The sequence below is a fragment of the Melospiza melodia genome, chromosome 1 (assembly GCF_035770615.1).
Source record: "Melospiza melodia melodia isolate bMelMel2 chromosome 1, bMelMel2.pri, whole genome shotgun sequence".
NCBI classification, from domain to species: Eukaryota; Metazoa; Chordata; class Aves; order Passeriformes; family Passerellidae; genus Melospiza; species Melospiza melodia.
The window spans coordinates 136,140,306-136,163,208 of NC_086194.1; the positions used below are offsets into that span (position 1 = coordinate 136,140,306).

A 22,903-nucleotide genomic window follows, 5' to 3' on the forward strand; every position below is an offset into this window, starting at 1 on the left:
TACCTGGTTCATCCCAGCAGTGGATAATCTGCTGCTATGTCTAAAACATCCCTGTGGTCAACAGAAAAACTCATTAAACATGTTTTGTTATTTTTCATGGCCAAGTTAGTCTGGGTTCTTTTAGAGACAACATAAAAACCCCTGAAAGCTTGGGGATTATAGTGAAAATGTTAACAGCACCAAAAACATTGACACTAATGCACAGGGACTTAGTTTTACATAGGTATTGGTAACATACAATCCAATTCCATCAGATATTAAAGAATAAACTGCAGCTTTTATCTAGTGGGTCTTTGAGCACCAATGAGGAGTAAATGATTTGATTTTGTGAGCTCGGAGGATTTGTCAGCTGCCTCATATGTATAATTCTGGCTCTTCATATTCCTGCTGCTTCTAATTTAGCAGGACAGGCTCATAATTGAAGCAAATTAACTATTTACACTTGCCACTTCTACCAGGGGAAGAGGACACATCAGCAGGAAAGAATGAGTGGGAAATTAAATTCTTCCCACTTGTGTCAGATCTGCCCTTATATAAACACATTAACAGTAATTTCATGAGGCGTCAACCGTAGGAATAAATACTGAGGGATAAAATAATGAGGTGTTGCTATTGAGCTGAACTGTTGCAGCTAATATTACTGTCTATGAATTATGCAGCCTGAAAGAAAGCATCTGTCACAGCACTCAAACAGTCACTTCACCTGCTTCTTCTGATTGCTGAGTTTTGGGTGAATCCCTCCTTCTCCCAGCTGTAGGACCAGGGCAATGTTGAAGCAAACACACAGGAACACATACACACACACACACAAGTATGCACACTGAGCTGTTCATAGGAGGCCAAATTAATTCCTACTAGAATTCCAGTTAAGTCACTGAAGTAACACCAGAGATTAATTTTGTTGAATGTTGAATAGACATTCAATTCCATTTTTAGAATAACAGAACATTTATTAAGGTCTTTGGCTGAAGTTTTAAAGTTACACTAATGTAAACAAGAACATTTTGTTTGTAATTTGCCACATCTATTACAGCTTTACTAGGACTCCAATTAGAAACTTAAGGTTCATTTAGTACATGCACATCTGGTACTGATTTAAAATTACTTTCCTTTTTCATCTAAGGACAGAAAATGACCTAAATAGCCTTTTTACCCAGTTTAAACCAGTGTTCTGTCTGAAAGCCAGTGACTCAAACATTTAGCATGCTGATCCCTTTTTCCTGGGGGCTGTTTATCTCCCCTTTGCAGTAAAAAAGTGTGCAAAGGGCAAAGATGCACACAGATAGGCCATAGAAATGGGATGCACAGAAGAATGGTACTACAGAGAAAACAGTGTTTGTGATCATAGGAGAGGCACTGGAAAAAAATATCCCAGTGCTATGGCTGCAGCATTGAGGAGAATGTACCTCAACACACTACTGCACAACTGTGAACAGCTGCCTACTGTTCACAGATTTATTAATCCGAACAATTTTAGAAAGCTTTTACAGTGAAAAATGAAGAACAGTGCCTGCTTCTGATCACGTTTAATTATTGTACTCCATCCAGACTTTGAGAAGTCTGTGACAAAGTCCACCATGACCACTGAACTCCTTTTAACTTCTAGACTCTGTAGATAGAGTTGGACAAATAGAATAAAGGCACGCACCAGCATTGTTTGCAAATGGGCTTTTTACATACAGAAATTAATGGGAACATATGATTCAAAAATTCAAATATCTTCATATGATAAATTAAGAGGGAAGTACACTGGTATCTGCTTTAGTCTAATGAATTGCATTATTCTCATGGTGAGAGTATCAGAGTGCAATCCATTTTAAGCATAACCCTCCCCTAACTTCAGTAAGCACCCACAGTCAGGTAGTTCATAACACCATTTCCTTTTTTGTCATTCAAATCCTATTTTCTCAAATAGCACTTTCCTAGTTTTTCACAGTTTGAAAGACAGAGGTGGTTATAGCACAAGGCTTTTCAATATGCCAGGTTATCAAAATTTTGTTGCAAAGTCTTGGACATATATTGCCCTTAGGTCATTATTGCACTGAGTTTCTATATTTTTATTTATTCTGTGGTCAATCTTCAGGAGTAAACAAGAAGAATTCTATGCATTTCAGAAAAAATGGCTCAGATCACAGCAACAAAGAAGATTTCATTTTAGCATGAAAACATGAGGCTATTCTTCTTTCTCAAAAGCTGCATTATATTCTACTTTCTGATTCATTTATATTTACTATTTAAATAGGAAAAGGAGTTCCAATTCAGGAAACATAATTTGGAAATATATTTCTATTTAAATTCCAGAATAAGCATTAGCTTCCAAAACATAAGCCAGAAGCTTTGTGATAATTGAATCCTTTTCAACAAGTATAATTCATCAATAAAGTTGTCCTTTAATGATGTTATTGCTTCTTTATTTAACTATTTTTGAATTTCTGAAGCTTCTTCAATGCCAAATACCAAATGCTACATAAATAATTTGTATATTTAGAGTCCAATTTTCCTACCAGAGACATAGATTTCACAGCAGTTACTAATGCTCTGGATCTGAAAAATTAAGCCTTTAAAATACAGGCTATCTAGTCAGTTAAGATGTCTTGTAATCATTACTATTAGATCCCTAATGGAAAAAAAATTAGTTTAAATTTATTGTAGAAAATAGGATTGCCAATTTTATTTTTTTTTAATGGGAACTGTCTTTTATTATTTTTGTACAGTGCTAAATTAGAAAGGGCTTCGGCCTGGAATTTAAAAAATGTGCTTAATAGATGATAATGGATCGGCAAAATGAGTAAAAAAGCAATGAAGATATGCTAACCCAAACTTTTTAAAGAACTGGCTTAAAAAACATAGTTACAGCCATTTTTATATGCATGTGTCATATGGATTCCAAAATGCATCATTTATCTGTGTTTCAACTTAGATTAACAGCAACAGAGACAAGGAAAAAAAATTTTGCTCTGTTCTTACGTCATACGACTTATTCAAATTTTGCTCTCAACCATGAATAGGAAATTTAAGTTAAGCTGGAAATTTAGGGTTTCATGCATTTTTGTTACACATTCTTATGGAAGAGCTTTCATATTTTGGTGGTAGTACTCACATGACAAGCCCAAAGGAAACGTGCATTTTATGCAATTAACAGTCTTTTAGGTTGGCCTTTGCTGGGCATATTAAAAAAGGGAAAAGAAAGATACAGCACGAGAAAATAACTGTAATGTGCCAGCCCAAGTGACTTTTCTGATACCTGTGTTCAGAAAGTTACTTTTCTTCCAGCCAAACCTTCCAAACATGGGCCTTATTCATTGGCAGACGAAGATAACAAGAGGTTTTATTTTATTTTTTTTAGTTAGTCAGTGAGTGCCAAATCTTGATTCTTTTTACACTGGTATATTTAGCAACGATCTAGATGTACTTACACCACCCAGTTATTAGCAAAGTAACCCTTTTTTTTTTTTTTTCCAAGCCCAAATAATTTTACCTACCAATAAATCATTAAAAAGTTTTCTTTAATTCTTAGTTTTTTAACTGCAATTTTGTAACACCAGTGCATGAATGAAGGAGATTCAGTTCATTCCCAGTACCTTTCCACTCTCTGTGCTAACATCAACCCCAGTCCAGCTCTCCTGTAGCCAATATAACTCTCACCCAGAACATCCTTTCCTTCCATATCTGTTTCTTTCTTAAAGTTCCCGTTCCTTCATCAATCCAATCCATTCTGCTGGCAGTTAGTAAAAATGAAACAAGAAGAAGAAGAAGAAGAAGAAGAAGAAGAAGAAGAAGAAGAAGAAGAAGAGCAATGGTATGCTACAGTGTGGATCCATGGTATTTGCCAGCTGTCACCACTTCAATGTGATGATCTTCCAGAGTTGCCCACTTTTACACAACTTTGCCTGACTTGGAATTATTTCTGTAATGTTTCAGGTCCAGCTCTGCTGGCCTCGTTGCAGAACCAAGGCCTTCCATGGAAAAGAGAAGCAACCTTGGGAAGTGATTTCCACAGCCCATATACATGCTAGAGGATGCCTTTTGCCAGCATCCACCCTAGCTCTCTTTGGGTCAACTCATCACTAACTTCTTTTATAAAAGCCAGGTGGTTTGGGAGCAAATGTGAGTCCAGTTTTACTCCTGGCATCATGGGATCATGGAGAAGGGAAACATCTGCAAGTGGGAGCTCAGATATTCTAAGTTTTGGCAGCAAGGCCCCTGTACACAGCAGTTTCATATACAGGGCAATGACATTGCAAAATCCTAGGACCACAGATTTCAGCATAAAACATTCCTAAATATAATCCTAAAACTTGTGCCACATCCCAAAACAAGGTAAACTCTTTTAGTGGTTTCATACAGATAAAATAAAATTATACTCTCCTTATCTCAGCCTCTTTAAATCATATTCCTGAGATGGCACATATTCAAGTTTCATCCTGGCTAACAAAAGAAGCTGCCTACAGTGCTCAGATGACCCTGATAACACTTTTCTGAAACAAAGCCTCTGAGCTACAGCACATATTGTACCTGTTTTTGTTCTTCTCCTAAGCCGTCCCACATTGAAGCTACAATTTTAGAGACTTCACCAAAAGTAGCATTGGGGTTTTGGCCCTTGATGGCTGCTTGAGTGTCTCGAAAGAATAATGCATAGGCAGACACAGGCTTCTGTGGCTCATTTGGGTCCTTCTTCTTCTTCTTTTTGGGAGTTTTGGGTTTCTTTCCTATATCTGAAGCAGGTCTCTTCTCGCCACCATTGACCTGTAACATAAAATGAGGAAAGTACTATTAAAAAAAGCCAGTTTAATTCATTCCAACCACTGTTACAGCCTCTGTGATGCAAAAACTTTGGATTTGGCATGCAGAAATGGAATTTTTATTGTTATCTTTGACATTCCAAATGTTGACACTATCTGCATTAGTCACGTGCATAAAATTCACTGTAAGTATTTTGGATAATGATTTATATTCCTCTTTCAAATAATTGCTATAATCTCTATCTGGTCATCTTTTCACCTTTTCTAAGTTTTATTGCTAGTGGCTATAGCAAGAAAATGATGAGAAAATTAAAATGAAATTAGTTTCTCTATAGCCTGAGTATCAGTTCAACAACATGAACCATCTGCAGACAGCAGAAACACTGTCATTTCTACCTTTTGCTTATTCTCATCTTTCCCCAGAATGACCCCAGACCACTGTTCAAATCAATTTCTTCTGCAGCTGGTGGTACATCTTCCAGGGACTTCGGAGAAAATCTGATTTTGAACCAAGCAATTCAAGTTACAGACATTCCCCTACACACTTTGTAATTAAAGTCTGAAGAAACAAACCTTTACCAGTATAGACAGTTTAGAGCCCTTTAAAGGAACAGTTTTGACCCATCTGGATTTGGCTGAGAAGTTTTTATATCTGCTCATGTAAAAGCAAATGGTTTGAGGAAAGGAGTGAAAGAGGAATGGTGTATGGAGGAAAGCTCATGTGCTTTATTTATACACCACCTGAAAAAAAGCCCCCACATGAGCATTTGGATGCCAAAGCACCCAATTTTCCTAGTGAAGTTGGTGAAAGGTCTGGAGCCCAAGCCTTGTGAGGAGCAGTTGAGGAATCAGGGGTTGTTTAGCCTGGAGGAAAGAAGGCTCAGGAGAGACTTCATCACTCTCTACAACTGCTTGAAAGAAGGTTGTAGCAAAGTGAATGTTGGGCTCTTGACCCAAGCTACAAGCCAACCAAGAATGAGAGGAAATGGCCTCAAGTTGCCCCTGGGGAAGTTTAGATTGGATATGAGGAAAAAACTCTTCACCAAAAAGATTGTCAGGCATTGGAACAGGCTTCCCAGGGAAGTGGTGGAGTCACTCTCCCCAGAGGCATTTAAAAGATGTCTAGATGTGGGCTCCAGGGCTCATGGTTTAATGGTGAGCTTGGAAATATGAGGTTAACAATTCAACTCCATGATCTTAAAGGCCTTTTCCAACCTAAATTATTCTAGGGTTCTATGACTTACAAGCACGTAAAGGGACAATAACCTGATTCTTCAACACATTGGAGCTCCATGGCAAAGTAGCTTTTCTTGACATGATCACTTAATTTACTGTATCTGTAGAAATGGTGTGTGATCTTACAAGTGGGTTGAAAAGCTTTTTTCTTTTGTTGGCATGACCAAAGCACTGTGCATCATAAGCATTTTTAAGAGAAGAGAAGATCAAGAGCATAAATGGTATGCTCTAGGCTAAGGATCTACTAGGCATGACTTCTTTCACTTCCTTCTATTATTATTTTTTAATAATGTGTATCAAGTGGCACAGGAGGATACAGGTGTTCAAATCATTGAACTGCACGAGGAAAATGGCTGGAAATTCACATTTTGAGAAAAATGACTTTTTAATTTTCCTATATGCCTCAATATGTGGTGTCCAACAGAAGTCAAGTGACTACAGTGAAAAATCTGAATCTCTGTGGTTTACTAAAAACATCAACAAAGTAATGACCAGAACTTGAAAATGAAGTTACTTGGTTTTTTGATCATTATGTTACAATAGTTGCAACTTTAATACAAAGTTAATAGACATGCAGCCTATTGTCAGGATTTGGAAAATATGGAAAAACAAAATACCCTTTATTAAGTTATCCAGCTTTTTGTCTCTTGCTATTTTTTAATTCTACAGGATACACAAAACTAGCAGTTAAAGTACAATTAACTAGGGGTGTAATTTGAGAACATTAGTCTGAACTTTTCAGAAGTCCAGTGCAACTGGAACTCCATGACCAAGAAGACTTTGAAATAATTACCTCTATAGTTAAAATTTTTCCTGTGTGATTCACTAACATTTTTCTCCTTTCAGTTTACTTTTGAACCAATGGGATTTAAAAGTTCTCTGTATGTTAGGATACCATATTACTTTAACTACCCTTAAACTAGGTGATATACTACAGAAACTAGTGTAAGTGCCTTCTGGTAAGCTGTTTTGTGAAGAGCTCTTAAAACTTATTCTCCAACCTTAATGATCAAGAGACTTTGAAAACCCACTGTTAAAAACAGAGTACTCACAGGGGAAATTCTGTTTGTCTTATATGAAAATAACGAAATAAAAAGAATACCAGAATTCCAGTACTAATAACCTTGCAAATGGCTGAGATGATGGTCTTCCTTATGCTCCCATCAGTCTATCAGCTTCATAGACTCCACTTCTAACCACCAAAGCAGAGACAGATGGAAAATAAAATAAAAACCATATATATTCTGCTAGGCATAGACTTGTGCCTCAAAATCCCTGGAGGTGTAGTTAGCTCATGGTAATCCACCTCCTGTCATGGCTTATTGCTTAATTATGGTGATGTATTTAACTTATTTATCACAAGAAAGCAATAATCTTTCACTTTAAAAAAGTGTATATTCACCATGTTGCACACGTAATAGATCACAAGAATATCTAGTGCAGGATTTAAAACTATCAAGTAAGGCACATCATTGATATCTAAATGTCCCTTGAGAACCTGGAAAATGTCTATAAGCATATTTAAAATAAACTGCAATAGTACCAAAGCCTTTAATGGAGCTAGGAGAGCTGTTTTATGCACACTATCTTGCAGTAATCGCTGTAGTTTAAAATAGATTTTAATCAAGCACCATCTGCATAATAGGCTGAACAGACAACACAGAATTCCACTTATAACTCCTATCATATAAAGTAAATATTGTAAAACCTCTGCCACATAAGGAGAATATGCTGCAGCAGTTCTTTAGTAATTGTATTTCTGTTATTTAATTCTTGCTACTTGCAGTCCTCTTGCTATCTTTCCTCTAAAATACATTATTTGAATTTCTCCCATAAGTGATATGCATATTAACACGGAAGAAGACCTGTTATCCATCTATGAAGAAATACTTATTTACAAACCAGTAATGCTTCCAGCAGCTCACAATTATGCTTGGCAATAACAAAGTACAAGTTTAACAATTCAACAGTGTGAATTATGGCAAGAATTACAGAAATATAATATTGCAATGTTGAGGTGGTCAAAGTAAGGCATGTGCTAAGTGGTGACTTTGTTTAGGATGTTTTTATAGTTACTTACAACTACTCATTTTTAGTAGTTCTCCCTTTTTTCTGCTTCTAACAATAGCCCCACATAGGAGATTTGTGAGAATTAAGGAGCCTTAGTGATGTGCACTCTTTGCAGAGACAATACCCTCAGTCTGAGGCTACATTTCACAGTTCCATGGTCTTAGCAGCTCCCTGAATGTATATCCAGCCTTACAACTATGCTACAGTTGTCACTGATCTCATGGTCAAGCCACCTCAGCTGTCCTGCCTTTAGAGCAATAGCATGAAGGGAAACTGAGCCCTCTACAATGCAGCTCCTTTCCCTTTCTTTGAGCCAGGGAACATAGGACAGTTGAAGTCTGAACAGCCTATATGAAAGAGTTTTTATGAGAATGAGTATTACCAAATAACATTTAGCAGCTGCTGCCATTAGTTCTGTGTATGTTGGATAAGGCTTACAACAATTCGAATATTTATCATGGAATGAACATCCACAAAGCTCAGTACACGAACAATTACATCAGTTTGTAAAGCTTAATACTGGAATTTGGAATATACATATTGAGCTGAAATGGTCATTTCCTTCATTCATGGAAACCAGTGGTTCATAGGGCAACAATTATATTTTTTGTCCAAATGTGTATGCAAAGCATGTATTTTTTGCACCTTCCATCATGCTCTTTCTATAAATTCATATAAATATCAACAGGATATTGAGATGTCTGTAATTTTTTTTTTTTTTAGATAGGAGTAGCTATAGTTTTTAGGGACCTCTCTGCCAAAAATGCTATGAAAAGACCAGTGCCTTCTCTTCCACACATTTCAGTTGGCATAAACTGGGAGAGGTCTTACATCTCTGACTGCACAAAAAGCGAACTACAACAGCAACCCTATCACTGCAGCATTTGTATTGCTAACAAAGGACTGGCTAATGAGCTCTGGCCCTGATCTATTAAATAATACCACACATCTGCATGATAGTTTATATATCAAAGAGAAGAATCCAAATTTCGCAAAGTTATACTCAGTTAAAAGACAGGTGTTCTCACAAGAGACAGAACAGTCAATCTATCTGCTCCTGTCCCCATCCAGTGCCTTCTTTCACTTGGAAGTGGATTTCTGGAGTGAGACCTTTAACAGGCCCCACCAAAGCAACTCTGATAAAATGTAATACTGTTGTATCTGGGGAGAAAGATCTCCACAGAAAATTGATTTATTTTGAGTATTCTTGGCCACTCACTGGCAGCTTCCAGGAAGAGCATTGTGCCAAAAAGATACACAGTGGAGAGCTTTAAATCTTGAGGTACAACAAGACACTTAGGCTAATTATTCAACCCCTTTTGTCTTTTACAGAGGGCACTACAGAACCATTGCATGGGGTCAGGTGTGCCAGCCCATGGCCTGTCTCCACTGGTGGCCAGCCTCAGGTGTTTTCACAAAGCCCTAAGAAATCCCACAGAGACATGTATAGCATTATCTGCTCCCCATCAAGCTTGCTGTTTAAACCATACTTGATGGAGAAGACTTTAAGCCTCTGTCAATATTAACCAAATGTAATATCCTTTTAAACTTTTCTCTTAGCAGTGAAATTATAAATATAATTTTAAGGCAATGTATCTACTTTAGCACACTGGATTTAATTTTGTGTCATGCATTGTGCCATTTGTCATCTTTTTCTGCTTAGACTAAGCATAAGAGAATTTTAAAGAGGGTAACATCCTTATTAAAAGTTGAATGCTATATATATTTGGTTTTCATAAGGAAAATAGTCTGCAGTGCTTTGTAGTCCTCTATTAAAAACATTAGCTTCAGATAACTACTGCTTGCTTTAAACCACAGCCCTACACTTTTGTTAGCACAAAGTGCTACAGTCAAAAGGTACATGAAAAATATCGATTAATAACTGAAATACTTGATAGAAGTAGAAAGGAAATCCAAATTATTCAAATGGATATTTTCTCCAGAAGTTTAGAGCATCTTGCACACTCCCAGCAATGTAAAAATATTAGCAATGCAAAAGAAGTAGCAAATAAGTTATTCTGAAAAAGTAAAGGCTGCCTGGAATTATTTTTACATAACTATATTCTAAAGTCTCCCTCAGTAAGGAAGTGCTCATTTAAAATGTATGAATTATTCAGTAATTTTTAAAACCTAAAGTTTGTGAAATCAGGGGAATGTCCTGAAATAAAACTTTTTCAGAATTTATTCAAAATGTAGTAAAACATATGTCTCCAATTACATTATTATTTTATAGCTGGAGGCATGAAAAACAATATAATGTTAAAACAAATCAGACTCACATTTCTTGACTGGATTATACCTCCTCAGTGACTCACAATATGTTTTCTGCACATTCCCTGCAAGTCTGCAACTTTTCCCCACCAGACATGTCTGTGGCACACTCTGCACTGCACGGGGCACACTCTGCACTGCAGGAGTGCTCTAAGAGGGCTGCTTTTTCCTAGTGACCACAAAACAGAGCTAAGCAGGTCCCCAGCTTCAACATGCTTTATTACTAGTTTAAGGGATGACTTAGTACAAAGTCCCAGTCTTCCTGTGTCTCAGCTGTTCTGTCTGCAAAATTAAGATAATACACTTGTGTATTTCTGGGAGGTTTTCAGGATTTTGGGAGATTTGGGAGATTTTTGTATGAGAAACCTGCTATATAGATTGACATTTATCCTTTCAAGAAATTTATTATGTAAATTTCTCTTATCACTTCATTCCTGCACTGACATGAAAATGAAGCTTAAACATGTCATGATGAAGTGTCAGCACCTCTCAAAAGTATGAATGCATACAGGGTCTTCCAGATTTTCAAGGTAAGGTTTTTAAAGTTCATAGGATCTTTCTGTTCTGGTTGCTATGATGTTCTGTTTACACATCCTGTGACCAAGTGGCAAAGACTAGCATATTGCACAGACTGTTCATACTTTTTATAGCAGTAACTTGATCTTTAACTGGGAACAAACATCCCTGCTATGCAAGTGAGAAAACTCAACCCTAAAGTCCTAAAGGAATGACTATCCTTTCTCCTTTCAGTGTCCAACAGTATTCCAGTTTGCTCTCACAAAGAGGAATGATGCAATTTACTCAAGCTGCCTGAAGAATTGCCTGGATATTGTAAGTTCCGTATTCATAACCCTTTATTCACTTCAGTGAACCACCAATCATGTATAAAGTATCACCTTAATAACTGTGGCCATATCATTCATTTAGCAGGTCCTAAAAATATCCACCATTTACACAGCAATCCTAGCATCTAAGCCTACCTTAGAGCTATCTTCTCCTTCATCTTCATGGACTGAACTGGATGGTGAAGGAGTTGCAGATTTGCTTCCAGGTGGAGAGGGCGAGTTCTGAGGAACACTGTTTCCACCCATATTCAAACCAAGCTGTGCACTGAGCTGGGACTGGTTAATAGTAGTCAGATGCCCGTGCTGCATCATTCCTGGCTGCCTAATATCTGCAGGTTGAACCCTTGGCCTCATGGTTGCCATCTGAGGATGGGAACTATACTGGGCTCCTTCTGTATTCCGTAAATCTTGCATCTACAAGAGGAAAAAAACTGTATTAAGCATATCACTAATAAAGTGTTCTGTTCCTTTAGACCTTCCAGGCTGGCCTGATTGGCTATGTAAGGCTTAAAGGAAATGGCAAGTACTTAAATAAACATGTAAATACTGAAAATAAACATAGTAAGGATATGATTGACATTTGCAAAACACTGACTGTTGAAAAGAATTCAGGCTCTAGCCTCAGCCCTTGGAAATAGCAAAAAAAAAGCAATGAAAGCTCAGGTTTTTTTTTCATGGGGGAACAAAAGGGCACTGCTTTCTGTAACGGTGTGTAGAGTATTTCTGAAATGCTAACAAACAGGGACAGCTTTGCACTCTGAAGTTCAGATCTAGACCAGAACAATAACATCCTCAAAATTCAAGATAATTTCCAGATCCTGCTTTTTTTATCTTAGGATTTTGGTGGTTTTGAGTTGCGATTTGGGAGCTGCATGGAATTTTCATAGTCTGAATATCTAGTATTGGGTCCAAATCTATTTCCCCTGGTGCTGCCCAATGAGAAACTGGACTTTTCAGGATTCAGACCATTGACAAGAAGGATGCATTGATAGACTGATTAAATGATTTCTGAGTCGATTTAATGCTAAGACATATATGAATGGAAAGCTCAGAAATCGCAGGATTGACAAATGAATCCATTGTGCTATGTGGGTCACTGCTTCTTAGCATTAACAAGACATACTATTTGAATGCAAGCAACAGATTCAGCCTCTGCAAGGATAAGAATTAAAAGCACTGGAGGATGAAGCTCCTTTCTTGTCCAGAGGTCAAATGCACCATACACACAGACCTCAGCAGATTGCCTGTAACCTCTTTTCAGTATACTCATATGACAAATAGCACAGAGTTTCAAGAAAGCTCAGATTTAAGCAAAGATGTTCTGTGGGTGATTTAAAATGGAAGTATCAATTCAGAGCTGAAGTGAAATAGATACAGTTGTCTTTCTGTGTATCAGAAAACATGTGTGTACGTATAAAGTAGAATCTGGCAGAAGCTACCATTGTGTAAGTTCCATTATGGTAAGGACATGTGTTAGCGGTTCAATATATTAACATAGCCACATTTATTCTACTGACAGTCTTTGTTAGACATGTCATCTTAATTGTCTAAAGATCACTCAGATTTTATTTTTTTAAAAATCTTTTTATAGCTCATGACTTCTGTAACCTATCTCTCGCTCATATACACACTCCCACATATCACAGCAATCTGTAAGATACCTTTCAACCAGTAACACATAGGAAAAAGTAAAGATAAAACCCATAACTGCACCTTTTCTCTTATTATTGACTGTAAAAATGTGACAATTTTTGGGAGATATTTTATTTTATGAGCTTGGGGATTGATTTTCATAAAAATGACTGGTTGGCAGTAAATCAAGCTAATAATACCATTAGTTATGGCATACTTACCACTTTACATGTACTTGTATCTCTGAAAGCATTTGAATTGGCTTCTGACAATGTGACATCACAATTATACCTGTATTTATGTTATTTTAGAAATTAATAGCTTTTGGTAAAAAGAGTTATCGATACAAACTTGTTTTCCAAGTTCATTTAATGACTACTAAAGCACCGGAGGAGATGAGCACAGAGAGCACAGTGGATGAAATCAATTGAAGGCTGAAATTTGAATCCTGGTAGACATTTATATTTTTAAATTACTACTGATTTCTTGGTCCCTCCCCTCCAGTATCAGCTCCCTCCTTGCCAAGCATATTAGCCTTGAAAGCTAATCATTATCTCTGCCTCCAGCAGACAATCTGTATCAAGACAGTTGTGCCCATGCAGCTGCAACTGCTGCTCAGACACTTTGCTCTGGATCCAGCTGCTGAGCTGGGCAGCAGCTGGGGAAGGTGGAGCAGCACTGGGGGTCTCCAGGTTCTCTTGGCCAACATGGGGCAAACAGTAAAGGGATGGGAACCCACACAGTCTCTCATGTGCTGGGCACAGGGAGCACAACCCTCCCCAGAGCCTTCCCTTGACCCTGTCTGCAGCACTCAGAGTGGGTGTGTGCCCTCCCCAGGCACCCTGCACCCTGCAGGGGCTGAGCCCTTGGGTTTTCATGGGGCAGCATCTCGTGGTGCAGAATAAACCCTTCCAGGAAAGGCTGGAAAGGCTTGACTGCTTTTTAGGAAGGGTAGGTATCCTAATGATTTTATGAACTCTAGAAATGTAACAACCATGATATGAAACTCCTAACTCTTATTTTGAATGAACTTCAAAATGATCTATCTCTAGAAGCAGAGCAAGGGCTACCATATTAATTACTTTCCCTCAAATAAAATATGATACAATTGCCTTAACTGATGCACAGGAAGCTCTACCTGAAGATGTGGAAGAAATTCTTTATTGTGTGAGGGAGTGGTAACTGTGCACTGGAACAGATTGCCCAGAGAGATTGTGGAGTCTCCCTCACTGGAGATATCCAAGAACCATCTAGATGCAATCCTGTGCCATGTGCTCTGGAATGACCCTGCCTTAGCAGGAAGCCTGGACCAGATGACCCACTGTGGTCCCTTCCAGCACGACCCATTCTGTGATTCTCTGATTCTGCTATTATTTAAAAAGATCTCTCCTTTAAGAGCTTCAAATATCAGATAGATAATACAGAACATTCTGTGTTTGTCTTCTTTAAACAACATATATTCTTAAACAGTCTGTGATATAATTTAACTCCAGTATTGAACATAGGCTGTGTTTTCAGATAATATAACAACTGAACAGTACTGAATGTAGCCCCATACAAAATACATGTGTATACATATTTGCAAGAGAACCCTTCACCAGGGAAATTCTGAGGACTGCAAATGAAGTGGCGGAGTAAAAAACCCCAGTATTTTTCTTTTCACATGAATTCAGCATCTCTCCTGAATTTTTAAATCAGATGAATACCAGGCTACCTGCCGAAAACCAGGTGTAAGCAGCAAATAAGCTTGTTTAACAGTACATTTTCTCTTTCAGATGCTAAGCCAGAAATCCCCACCTAAGGGACCTGCCTGCAGAGAACAAGGAAGTCTAAGTCCATCTCACAGAGCTGTGGCACTCAGGATCCACAGACGTGATTCACATCTGCTGATGAGGCTTCTGGCTCACCTCTTTACCATGCACTGCAGAGCCTGCCTTCTCCCATCCTGCCTCTACCTGGTGAAAAAGTGGGATTGAGAAAATGGAAACTGCTCCTTCCTTCAGTAAGAATGGGCAACTAATCACATAAATGTAAAAAGTTGTGAGATCACTCTGTGGAAAACATGAACTTCCATGTTCCTAAAGGATGAACAAAACCAAGAACTGTCCCACCTCCTCTGTAGGTTCAAGAACCCACTCAGCCATGAAAACTACACACTCAGGTCACTGCTGTGGCATAATGGTGTGTCCCTGTCACAGATGCTGTGACAACCTCATCTCTGCAGAATAGTAGCACTGATCACACATACACTCTGTCAAAAAGTATGACCAATTTCTTCTAAACTACTTCAAAATCTGAGACCTCATATTCCTTGCTCCTCCAGATGGAGTTTTACAAAGCCCAGGGCTGTGTGGCTGTGCTGGAGCCATATTCAGGATGCAGAGGCAATACTGAGAACACGCTCCTGCCGAATGCAAAGCTGAACAGAAATCCTGACGGATGGCAGAATGCCAAATGGAAGAGCAAAGTTAAAGAGTTTTGAGTGTTACAGAGGATAAAGACAGTCTTAAACTGATATCTTCAATGGTTTCTGTGATGAGGTAATAATGATAATATCTGGCACTTTAATATCATTCTCCATCTGTCAGTTCCAGGATGTTTCACAACTTGAGTTATATTCAGCTTTAGAACATGCCTGATTTTATTTTAGTTTTACTAATGGGGAAGCGATGATACATTTCTTTTCATGTCTATTTTTTTTTTTTCTGTTTGCATTTTGCTTATAAGCAGAAGCTGAGCATTTAGCCAAATAAGTGTTTGATTGCAAGTTAAAAGACAGTACAAGTCCCTAAATCTAAGGTGCATACCAAAGCCCCTTATTGACACATGGGTAGTGCAAAACTACAACAGGGCTGTCTGGTTGAAGATGAGCTCCTAATGCCCTGCTCAAATTTCCTGAGGTACTAAGAATAAGGCTAAAGAGCTTCAAACATCAGACTATTGTTCATCCCATCAGCTTACAGTAAAAACAAAGCAAAGCATGCAGCGCAGAATTCAGTGATATCATCCCTGTAAGGAAACATCTCACGGTAGGACAATGCTGTGAGTACAGTATCCTAATCACAGAATCACAGAAAACAGTGCTAGAAGGGACCTCAAAAGGTTATTTAGTCCAACATTATCTCACAGCAGGATTAGCTACACCTAAATCATTTCTGACATATGTTTGTCTAACCTCTTCATAACCTCCCTAGGCAATTCTTGTGCTTAACTATCCTTACAGTGGAAAGGGCTTTTTTCCATAATGTCTCACCTAAATCTCCTGTGTTGTAATTTAAAACTACTGCTTTTTACTTTGCTCCCAGTGGACATGAGCAATGTTTTTCTCCTTCTTTACAGAAAAGTTGTACACACTAGAAGGCTGTTATGAATTTCCTTTCAGTTTTTTCTTCTTTACTCTAAACAACTAAACCTGAAGATTGAAAGACTTTGTTCATATGCTGTGTTTTCTACACCTCTTATCATTCTTTCTGCTATCCTCTGGACTATATCCAATAACCTTCATATTTCTTGAAAGACTGTGCTCTGAAGTCCACAAAATACAGATATTTTCATCTGACACAGCATTCAGATAGAATCCTTCATCTCTCACAGAAGGTGTCACATAGCAATAAAAAACTCCAAAATTAATTAACAGCTTTTTGATACAAGCTGGTTAACATATGCAAGATGCAGAAAGAGTCAAATTTCAGGAGTCTTAACTAATGTCCTAGAATGTAGCTTTAGGAAGCAAATATTTTTTTTTCTGAGAAGCATCAGACAGGCAGTTTCAAAGGGAACGTGCTGTTAGCAAAATAATTCACGCTATTTTTCTAGGTATAATTAATAACCATGAGGCATCATCTCTCTGAAAAGCTGCAGAAGTCCCAATTGTCCCTCCCTATTTAGATTCATTTGTAATAAATGTTATCACTAAATGAAAGAAGAAAGACAGGTTGCCTTAACAGATCAAAGTAAATACAACAGGTCTATGTACAAGCAAGAAACACTAGAGATAATTCACTGGAGATGAAAACATTAAAACATAGGGAGAAATACACAGGGCTTACTCACTGAAGCAAGTAAAGTTCACATATCTCACTACTCTGAGAAAATTCATATCAAGGAACAGCAGACATTATTACTGTTATCACCAGCAGTTCTTGAAATTATTTTTGCATAGTTTTCTACATATTGAATGCTCTTGTGAATATTTTTGATGGACACTGCAGAAGCGGCTGACAGTTCTTCTTGTCTGAGTGGTCAAGGTAAGTTAGAGAGTAACAACTTTTCAGATTATACAAAGTTATGGTTCAATCAATTAATTTAAAAAATGGGAGAAAACCCCAGGGGATCTTAAGTGTTATCTATGAAGATACCCACAGTGTCCTTTCTTCACTGGCATGACCCACCTGAGTCACCAGGTGGACATTCTTTGGTAGGCAGAGGGGGTCTCTGTTAATAGGAGTATTCTCATTTATATTCCCAGGAAACTTGTGCTACTACCTGTGCTGTATTAAATCTGAATGTTTCTCTGCTCCCAAATAACACTACATTAAATGCAGTATTAGTCTGGTTGTGCCAACCCCCTGAAAAGCCATGAAATTTCCTTAGAAATGTTACTGCTTTTATTTCAGGCATTTTAATTATCTTCTACCATAAGCCAATGCACATCTGCAAGATGTTTTCCAGTGACACAGAGATGCTCATTAAAAAAAAGAGGAAAAAAAGTAATTCCTACATAATCACTGATTCTGTAAGTGAAGGCTTCAAAAGAGAAGAAAGAAGGGAAAGAAAGTGTTTGGGAAATTATACAATTTAGGATCAAGACACTTGATAAACCAAAAAGACCTAATAATTTTTTTTTTTTTTTTTTAGTGCTACAAAATGCAATCAATAGTCATCATACAAATGGTGAACAGGCTCCCCAGGCAAGTAAGTGGTCAGAGCACCATGCCTGACAGTGTTCAAAAAGCGTTTGGACAATGCTCTCAGGCACATGGTGTGACTCTTGTTGATGTTTTGTGCAGAACAAGGACTTGGAATAAATGATCCTTGTGGGTCCCCTTCAACACAGGATATTATATAGTTCTGTACAACCGTACATTCAAACTTAAAAGAGCATCTAAAATCACAGAAATGTCAATTTTAGACACCTTCTATTCAGTTCATACAGGTGATGAAGCAATGGTACCTCGTGGCTGTTCAATGCACATTGATGATCAGGATCCTAGATTAATGGCAAGGGAATAAGAAGCAAATCACAAATCATGCAGTTTTATCTGTTGTCTTCCACTGTGGTACTGCTTTTTCATGAGAGAGCTTAAAACTCGAGATAACTCAAACATCTGTATTTATACACCAGAGAAAAACAAAAAAGTGACCCAAATATTTGGAGATCTGAAATCTGACAGGAAGTTTGAGTTTACTGATTAGAGCGACTAAAACTGGTACTTGGTATGTATGTCCTGTCACGAACTAAGAGTGAGCAAACCCAAAGATTCACAATTTATCAGGTCTTTGTTTCCATGAAGCTAAAGGAGAAATCATATTTCCAATCAAGTCTTGTTTTAGAAGACCTACAAGTGAACAAGTGCTAAAGAAGGATTTTTATGAGAGTCAAGGTTACAGTGAAACGACCACAGAGAACCATTCAAAACACATTAAAAGGAATAACTCCAAGCACCACCTAACAGAGGGAGGGGAGGTGTGTTTTCATCATCTCATTTTTATAACTCTCTTCTGTATCAGCTAACTGTATAATGAAAGACTAAGTTTTAAAGAAAGTGGGTATTTGGGGAATATTTTAGTGCTATACACAGGAGTATTTTATATACTCACACCCACTGCATTTTTTAGAATAAATTGAAAGGATCATTCAAAATTTCTTTTGATTAGGAAAACAGTCTTAAAATTAAACAGCACAGAACTCACATGTAAAGAGAACCTTAAACTAAAAATAATAAACCCCCCCACTCCTATTAAATCTACTACAATAATATTTTCAAAATCATTCTGTTAAAAATTAAAACACTTAAGGTTGTTTTATATAGTACTGGATCTGTAAGTGATCTTAAGCCCCTTTAAAGCTATTATATACTCAATATTTGACTGCAAAATTTTATAGTATGATCACATAATCACAAAAATGCAGTTATATACAGTTTCTATATTTTTTGGTACACAGTTAATTTGGTGACTATTAACATTCTTTTCTACTTTATGTTTTAATATCCTTTGAGCCACACAGGGCCAAGGTCTCAAAACTAATCATAAAAAACTACCGACTGCTATTCACTCAAATATAATAACCCTTTATTTAAAACAACTTCCAATAAATTTCATTATAAGAAGTTATTAAAAGGGTTAAAAACCTATTAAATGTCAAAGAATTTGCCTGACTCAAACTTCTAATAAAGAAACAGAATAGGCTTTCTTTCTGAATTATTTAAATCTTTACTGACTGTGCACTGAACCATGAAATTAGAAAAGTGTTATTAGAAGTGTTCTCTGGTTTTTATAAAAGTTGTAGCATAGAATATATCAAACCACAGTCTTTAACTAGACTAGTTAAAGAAATAGGTTTTTAATCCTGAGTACATGGTTTTCCCTGATATAAAGGGTCATAATTAAAAGTCTGGCCTGGAAGCTGAAGATAATAAAATTATTATTACAGAAGCATCCATGTTCATTTGGTATATTCTGGATGCATGTTTCCATTTTAATTTGGACAAATATCTTCAATTTTGTTTGATCTTGCAAAGTCCACTAATTTGGACCCTCTCAGCAAACAATTAAGCTTTTAATAGTGACTCATTTTAAAGAATTAATGGTGAATAATTTGTGTTATCTTTTTCTCTTTTTTGAAGTGTCTAATGCTTAACAGAAGGTATAGGTTGACAGCAGACAAATGGAATCTAGGAGGTACAAGGCAAACATTCTACCACACAACTCCTGATAACAGTGTTATCACTAAAGTGGTTTTGTTTGTTTGTTTGTTTTTTGGTGTTTTTGGGTTTTTTTTCAAATGACAAAATAACAATTTTCTATTTCAGCTGTTATTTGCATAAGGAAAACAATAATGCATTTCACATTTATTTTCATGATGCTAAAGAACTCCTGAGTAAGCAGTATATTCACAGATTCACTCAAACACACCTGAATCAATAGCCTTTCATCAAAAGAAATGAAGTCAGAAAGATGCCTTAGAGACAGAATATTGTCTCCCCTTCTTTTATACAATAAAAATAGAGGCATCCAGGGGACATGAAATGATTAAGTCTAGGAATACAAACTAGATCTTTGGAAATAATGTTAACTGTGTGCTTGGTGTAGGGCAGGAGAGAAAAGGGGATGCAGGCAGCTCCTGTTGCCTTTGCAATGCTTTGCTCCTGTGGCTGACCAACAACAGCAGAGTCACCAGTGTGAGGTTGTGTAACCTTCCTTGGCTTGTGCTCTATTGTGTCCCATTCTGTTCTGTCCACATTCTGTTCTGCTCTGCTCTGTTCTGTTCTGGGTTTTTTCCTATGGTGCTCAGCACAGCAGTGACAAACTCTCTTCCTGCAGTGAGTTGGGCACTGTGACTATTACCTGTCACATGCTGTTTGCTGTTTGCTTTAACACACAAAGGTACCCTGACCACACCACCCAATCCTCCCTACCACCAAGAAAAGGAATTTCTATTGGGTACATCTCAGGTAATGTATAGCAATGTATAGTGATGTCCATGTGGGAAGAGTTAAAAAAATTCCCTCTGGTTAGAAAATCACATTAAACCAGCTGTGACAGCTGAAAGGTTGGTACAATACTGGGACGTCTTGTGTCTGCTATCTCTACAGGAAAACCCTAAATGATCTAAACTGATCTCTCATCTCAGTCACAAGAAATGCTAATTCCTTCCCAAAGGAGCAGCACATAACTAAAACAAAGAACTTTTAAAATACTGTCAATGAGATTTAATCTAAGTTTGCTACTTGTCTGAAGAAGTTTTTGCAAGGGAGGAGTGGCTGTCTTTTCAGTATCATCCACCTGTTTAGGCACTGAACAGAAATATAGGGCAGAAGGAACCTCAAAGGAACCTCAACTTTGAAATTTCATTTTCACAAAATGAAAATTTCTGTCACACAGAAGGCAGAGAAAGGACTAAAACCAGGGCCTTCTCTGTGCTCTAGAAGATATTTGTCCTCTCATTACCCCCATCATTAAGTTTATGAGAATTCCTGCCATTCTGCACAAACATTTCATGGATCTTGTTTCCACTTCAATGGGACATGAAGCTGGATTTTTGAACCCACTGTCACACAGGCAGATCTAGTATGCCATTTTCTATATTCTTCCTCTTGGGCACTGTGATGTGGAGCATCTTGAAATTATTTCCTGGAGCCAGAGGGTCCTGTCTGGGGTTGTGACTTACAACTTACAAGTGACTGCAAAAAAACCTCCCTGAGCATCAATCATTAAGCAAAGTCTGAACGTGAGTAACTCCAGGCATGGCTGGCTAAAGGAAGAGTCATGTCAGTGCCCTGAAGGCCCATTGATAAATTCCACCTCTGTCTAAGCAAACTGTTCTGCCAGCCATTTCTGACCTGAGTAGGATCCAGGGTGCTGTGCCCGCTCTCGCATTCCCACATGGAGCAGCTGCATGAAACCAGAGGAACCTTCCTGTAACTCCCTGGTACTAATGATGAATGCATATAATTCATCATTCACCTGAAATCCACAGTCATTCACATTTTGTTTGTGCATTTTGAGTGTTTCTGGACTAAGATAATTTTCCTTGGGAAAGATAATTTTTCTGGCTGATACCAGTAGCTATGAAAAACCACACCATATCCCACATGAATCTACTTTTCACTGAGTCCAAAATCTTTAAAAAAAGTAATTTAGACTAATAAAAATGAGTTGAATGGTTTAAATAACATTAGTGAAAGAATCTTTTAACAAATATTTCTGCTGCTATGTTGCAGCCCTGTAAATTCTCAGCATGAGTGATAGAGCTAATGGAAGTTGAAACAAAAGGACTGCAAAATGTTTAACTCAGAAAATATTGCTTTTCATACATATGATCTTGTTATCAAGTGATAAACTTACTGATATTTGTAATTGTATTGTCATAATTTCCTCTGTAATATAAACTTAATGCCATTGTCAAATATTGTGGATTTTGCAAATGTTAAGCCCATGTGTTACTGCTGGGCAAGATACTTTTTGTGAGCTATGAAAAATATGCTTGGCTCTCAGGGAAAAAGCAATTTAATGATATGCTAATAAGTCCATCATTCTTCTGTATTGTATTATTTACAATTTTGCCTCTAAAACCTATTTAACATCTCCAGTGTAATTATCCATCTGCATCTTGCCAAGTCCAATATTATAATTCTGAAACAGGAAAAATCTCAATTATTTTATTTTCAACTATGTGGAAGATGAACAGATATCCAGCAGTCTCAAAAGCTGAAAATTAGTAAATTTATTTTGTTGATGTCCATTATATTGGCATGTGACTGAAGATAATCCAGGGAATTATATTTTTAATTAAGAATATATCTTTATTTTGCTGGTTTGATATTTCTAAATGTGGATATCTTACTTAATAAAACCTCATCAACTTACCAAAACAACTTCAGAGAAAAAAGCAAAACCCATAACTTCTTGAAAAGAAATATTTTGGGCAATCACAACTTCTTATTTCTTTTTAAACTCATTATTCAGTCTATTCTTTTTGATTATGAAGCTCTTATTGTCCCATTATTCTTTAGAATAAAGCAGCAACCTTGGTTTGGCTGAGAAAATTCCCTTTTTTCTCATTCATCTTACAAATTTTTACTTTCAACTGGTTCCTGAGCAGCCACCAACACCTGGGAAACCAATATTTGATGATAATATATACAGTGATTTAATTCCATCCCTGAATGCCAAGGAAGAACAGTGGAGTGTTTGGTAAAAATGTGCTGTGATACAATACTTGTTCTGCAGATCCTAACACAGACAATAGAAAAAAATCAAAGAAAATCACCTGTTTTGTATGAAACCTACTACAATACAGAAAGGTATCATAGTGAAAATTACGAAGGAATCAATTGCTGTCTTCAAGGTAGAAAATAGTGAATATAGAAATTTACAGAACAT

The 22,903-nt window shown here is 37.2% G+C and overlaps 1 protein-coding gene across 3 annotated transcripts in view; it reads right to left on the reverse strand.

Annotated features, from left to right (window-relative positions):
- Positions 1-22,903, reverse strand: part of TOX (thymocyte selection associated high mobility group box) — a 217,082-nt gene that overhangs the window by 32,341 nt on the left and 161,838 nt on the right. For 2 of the 3 annotated variants that reach the window (XM_063169176.1, XM_063169168.1), the window contains exons 4-5: positions 11,300-11,578; positions 4,516-4,746 (exon numbers count right to left, since the gene is read on the reverse strand). In XM_063169176.1, coding sequence (XP_063025246.1) covers positions 4,516-4,746; positions 11,300-11,578 — 510 coding nt within the window. The remainder of the gene's footprint in view (positions 1-4,515; positions 4,747-11,299; positions 11,579-22,903) is intronic. The other variant, XM_063169184.1, reaches the window with a different exon arrangement.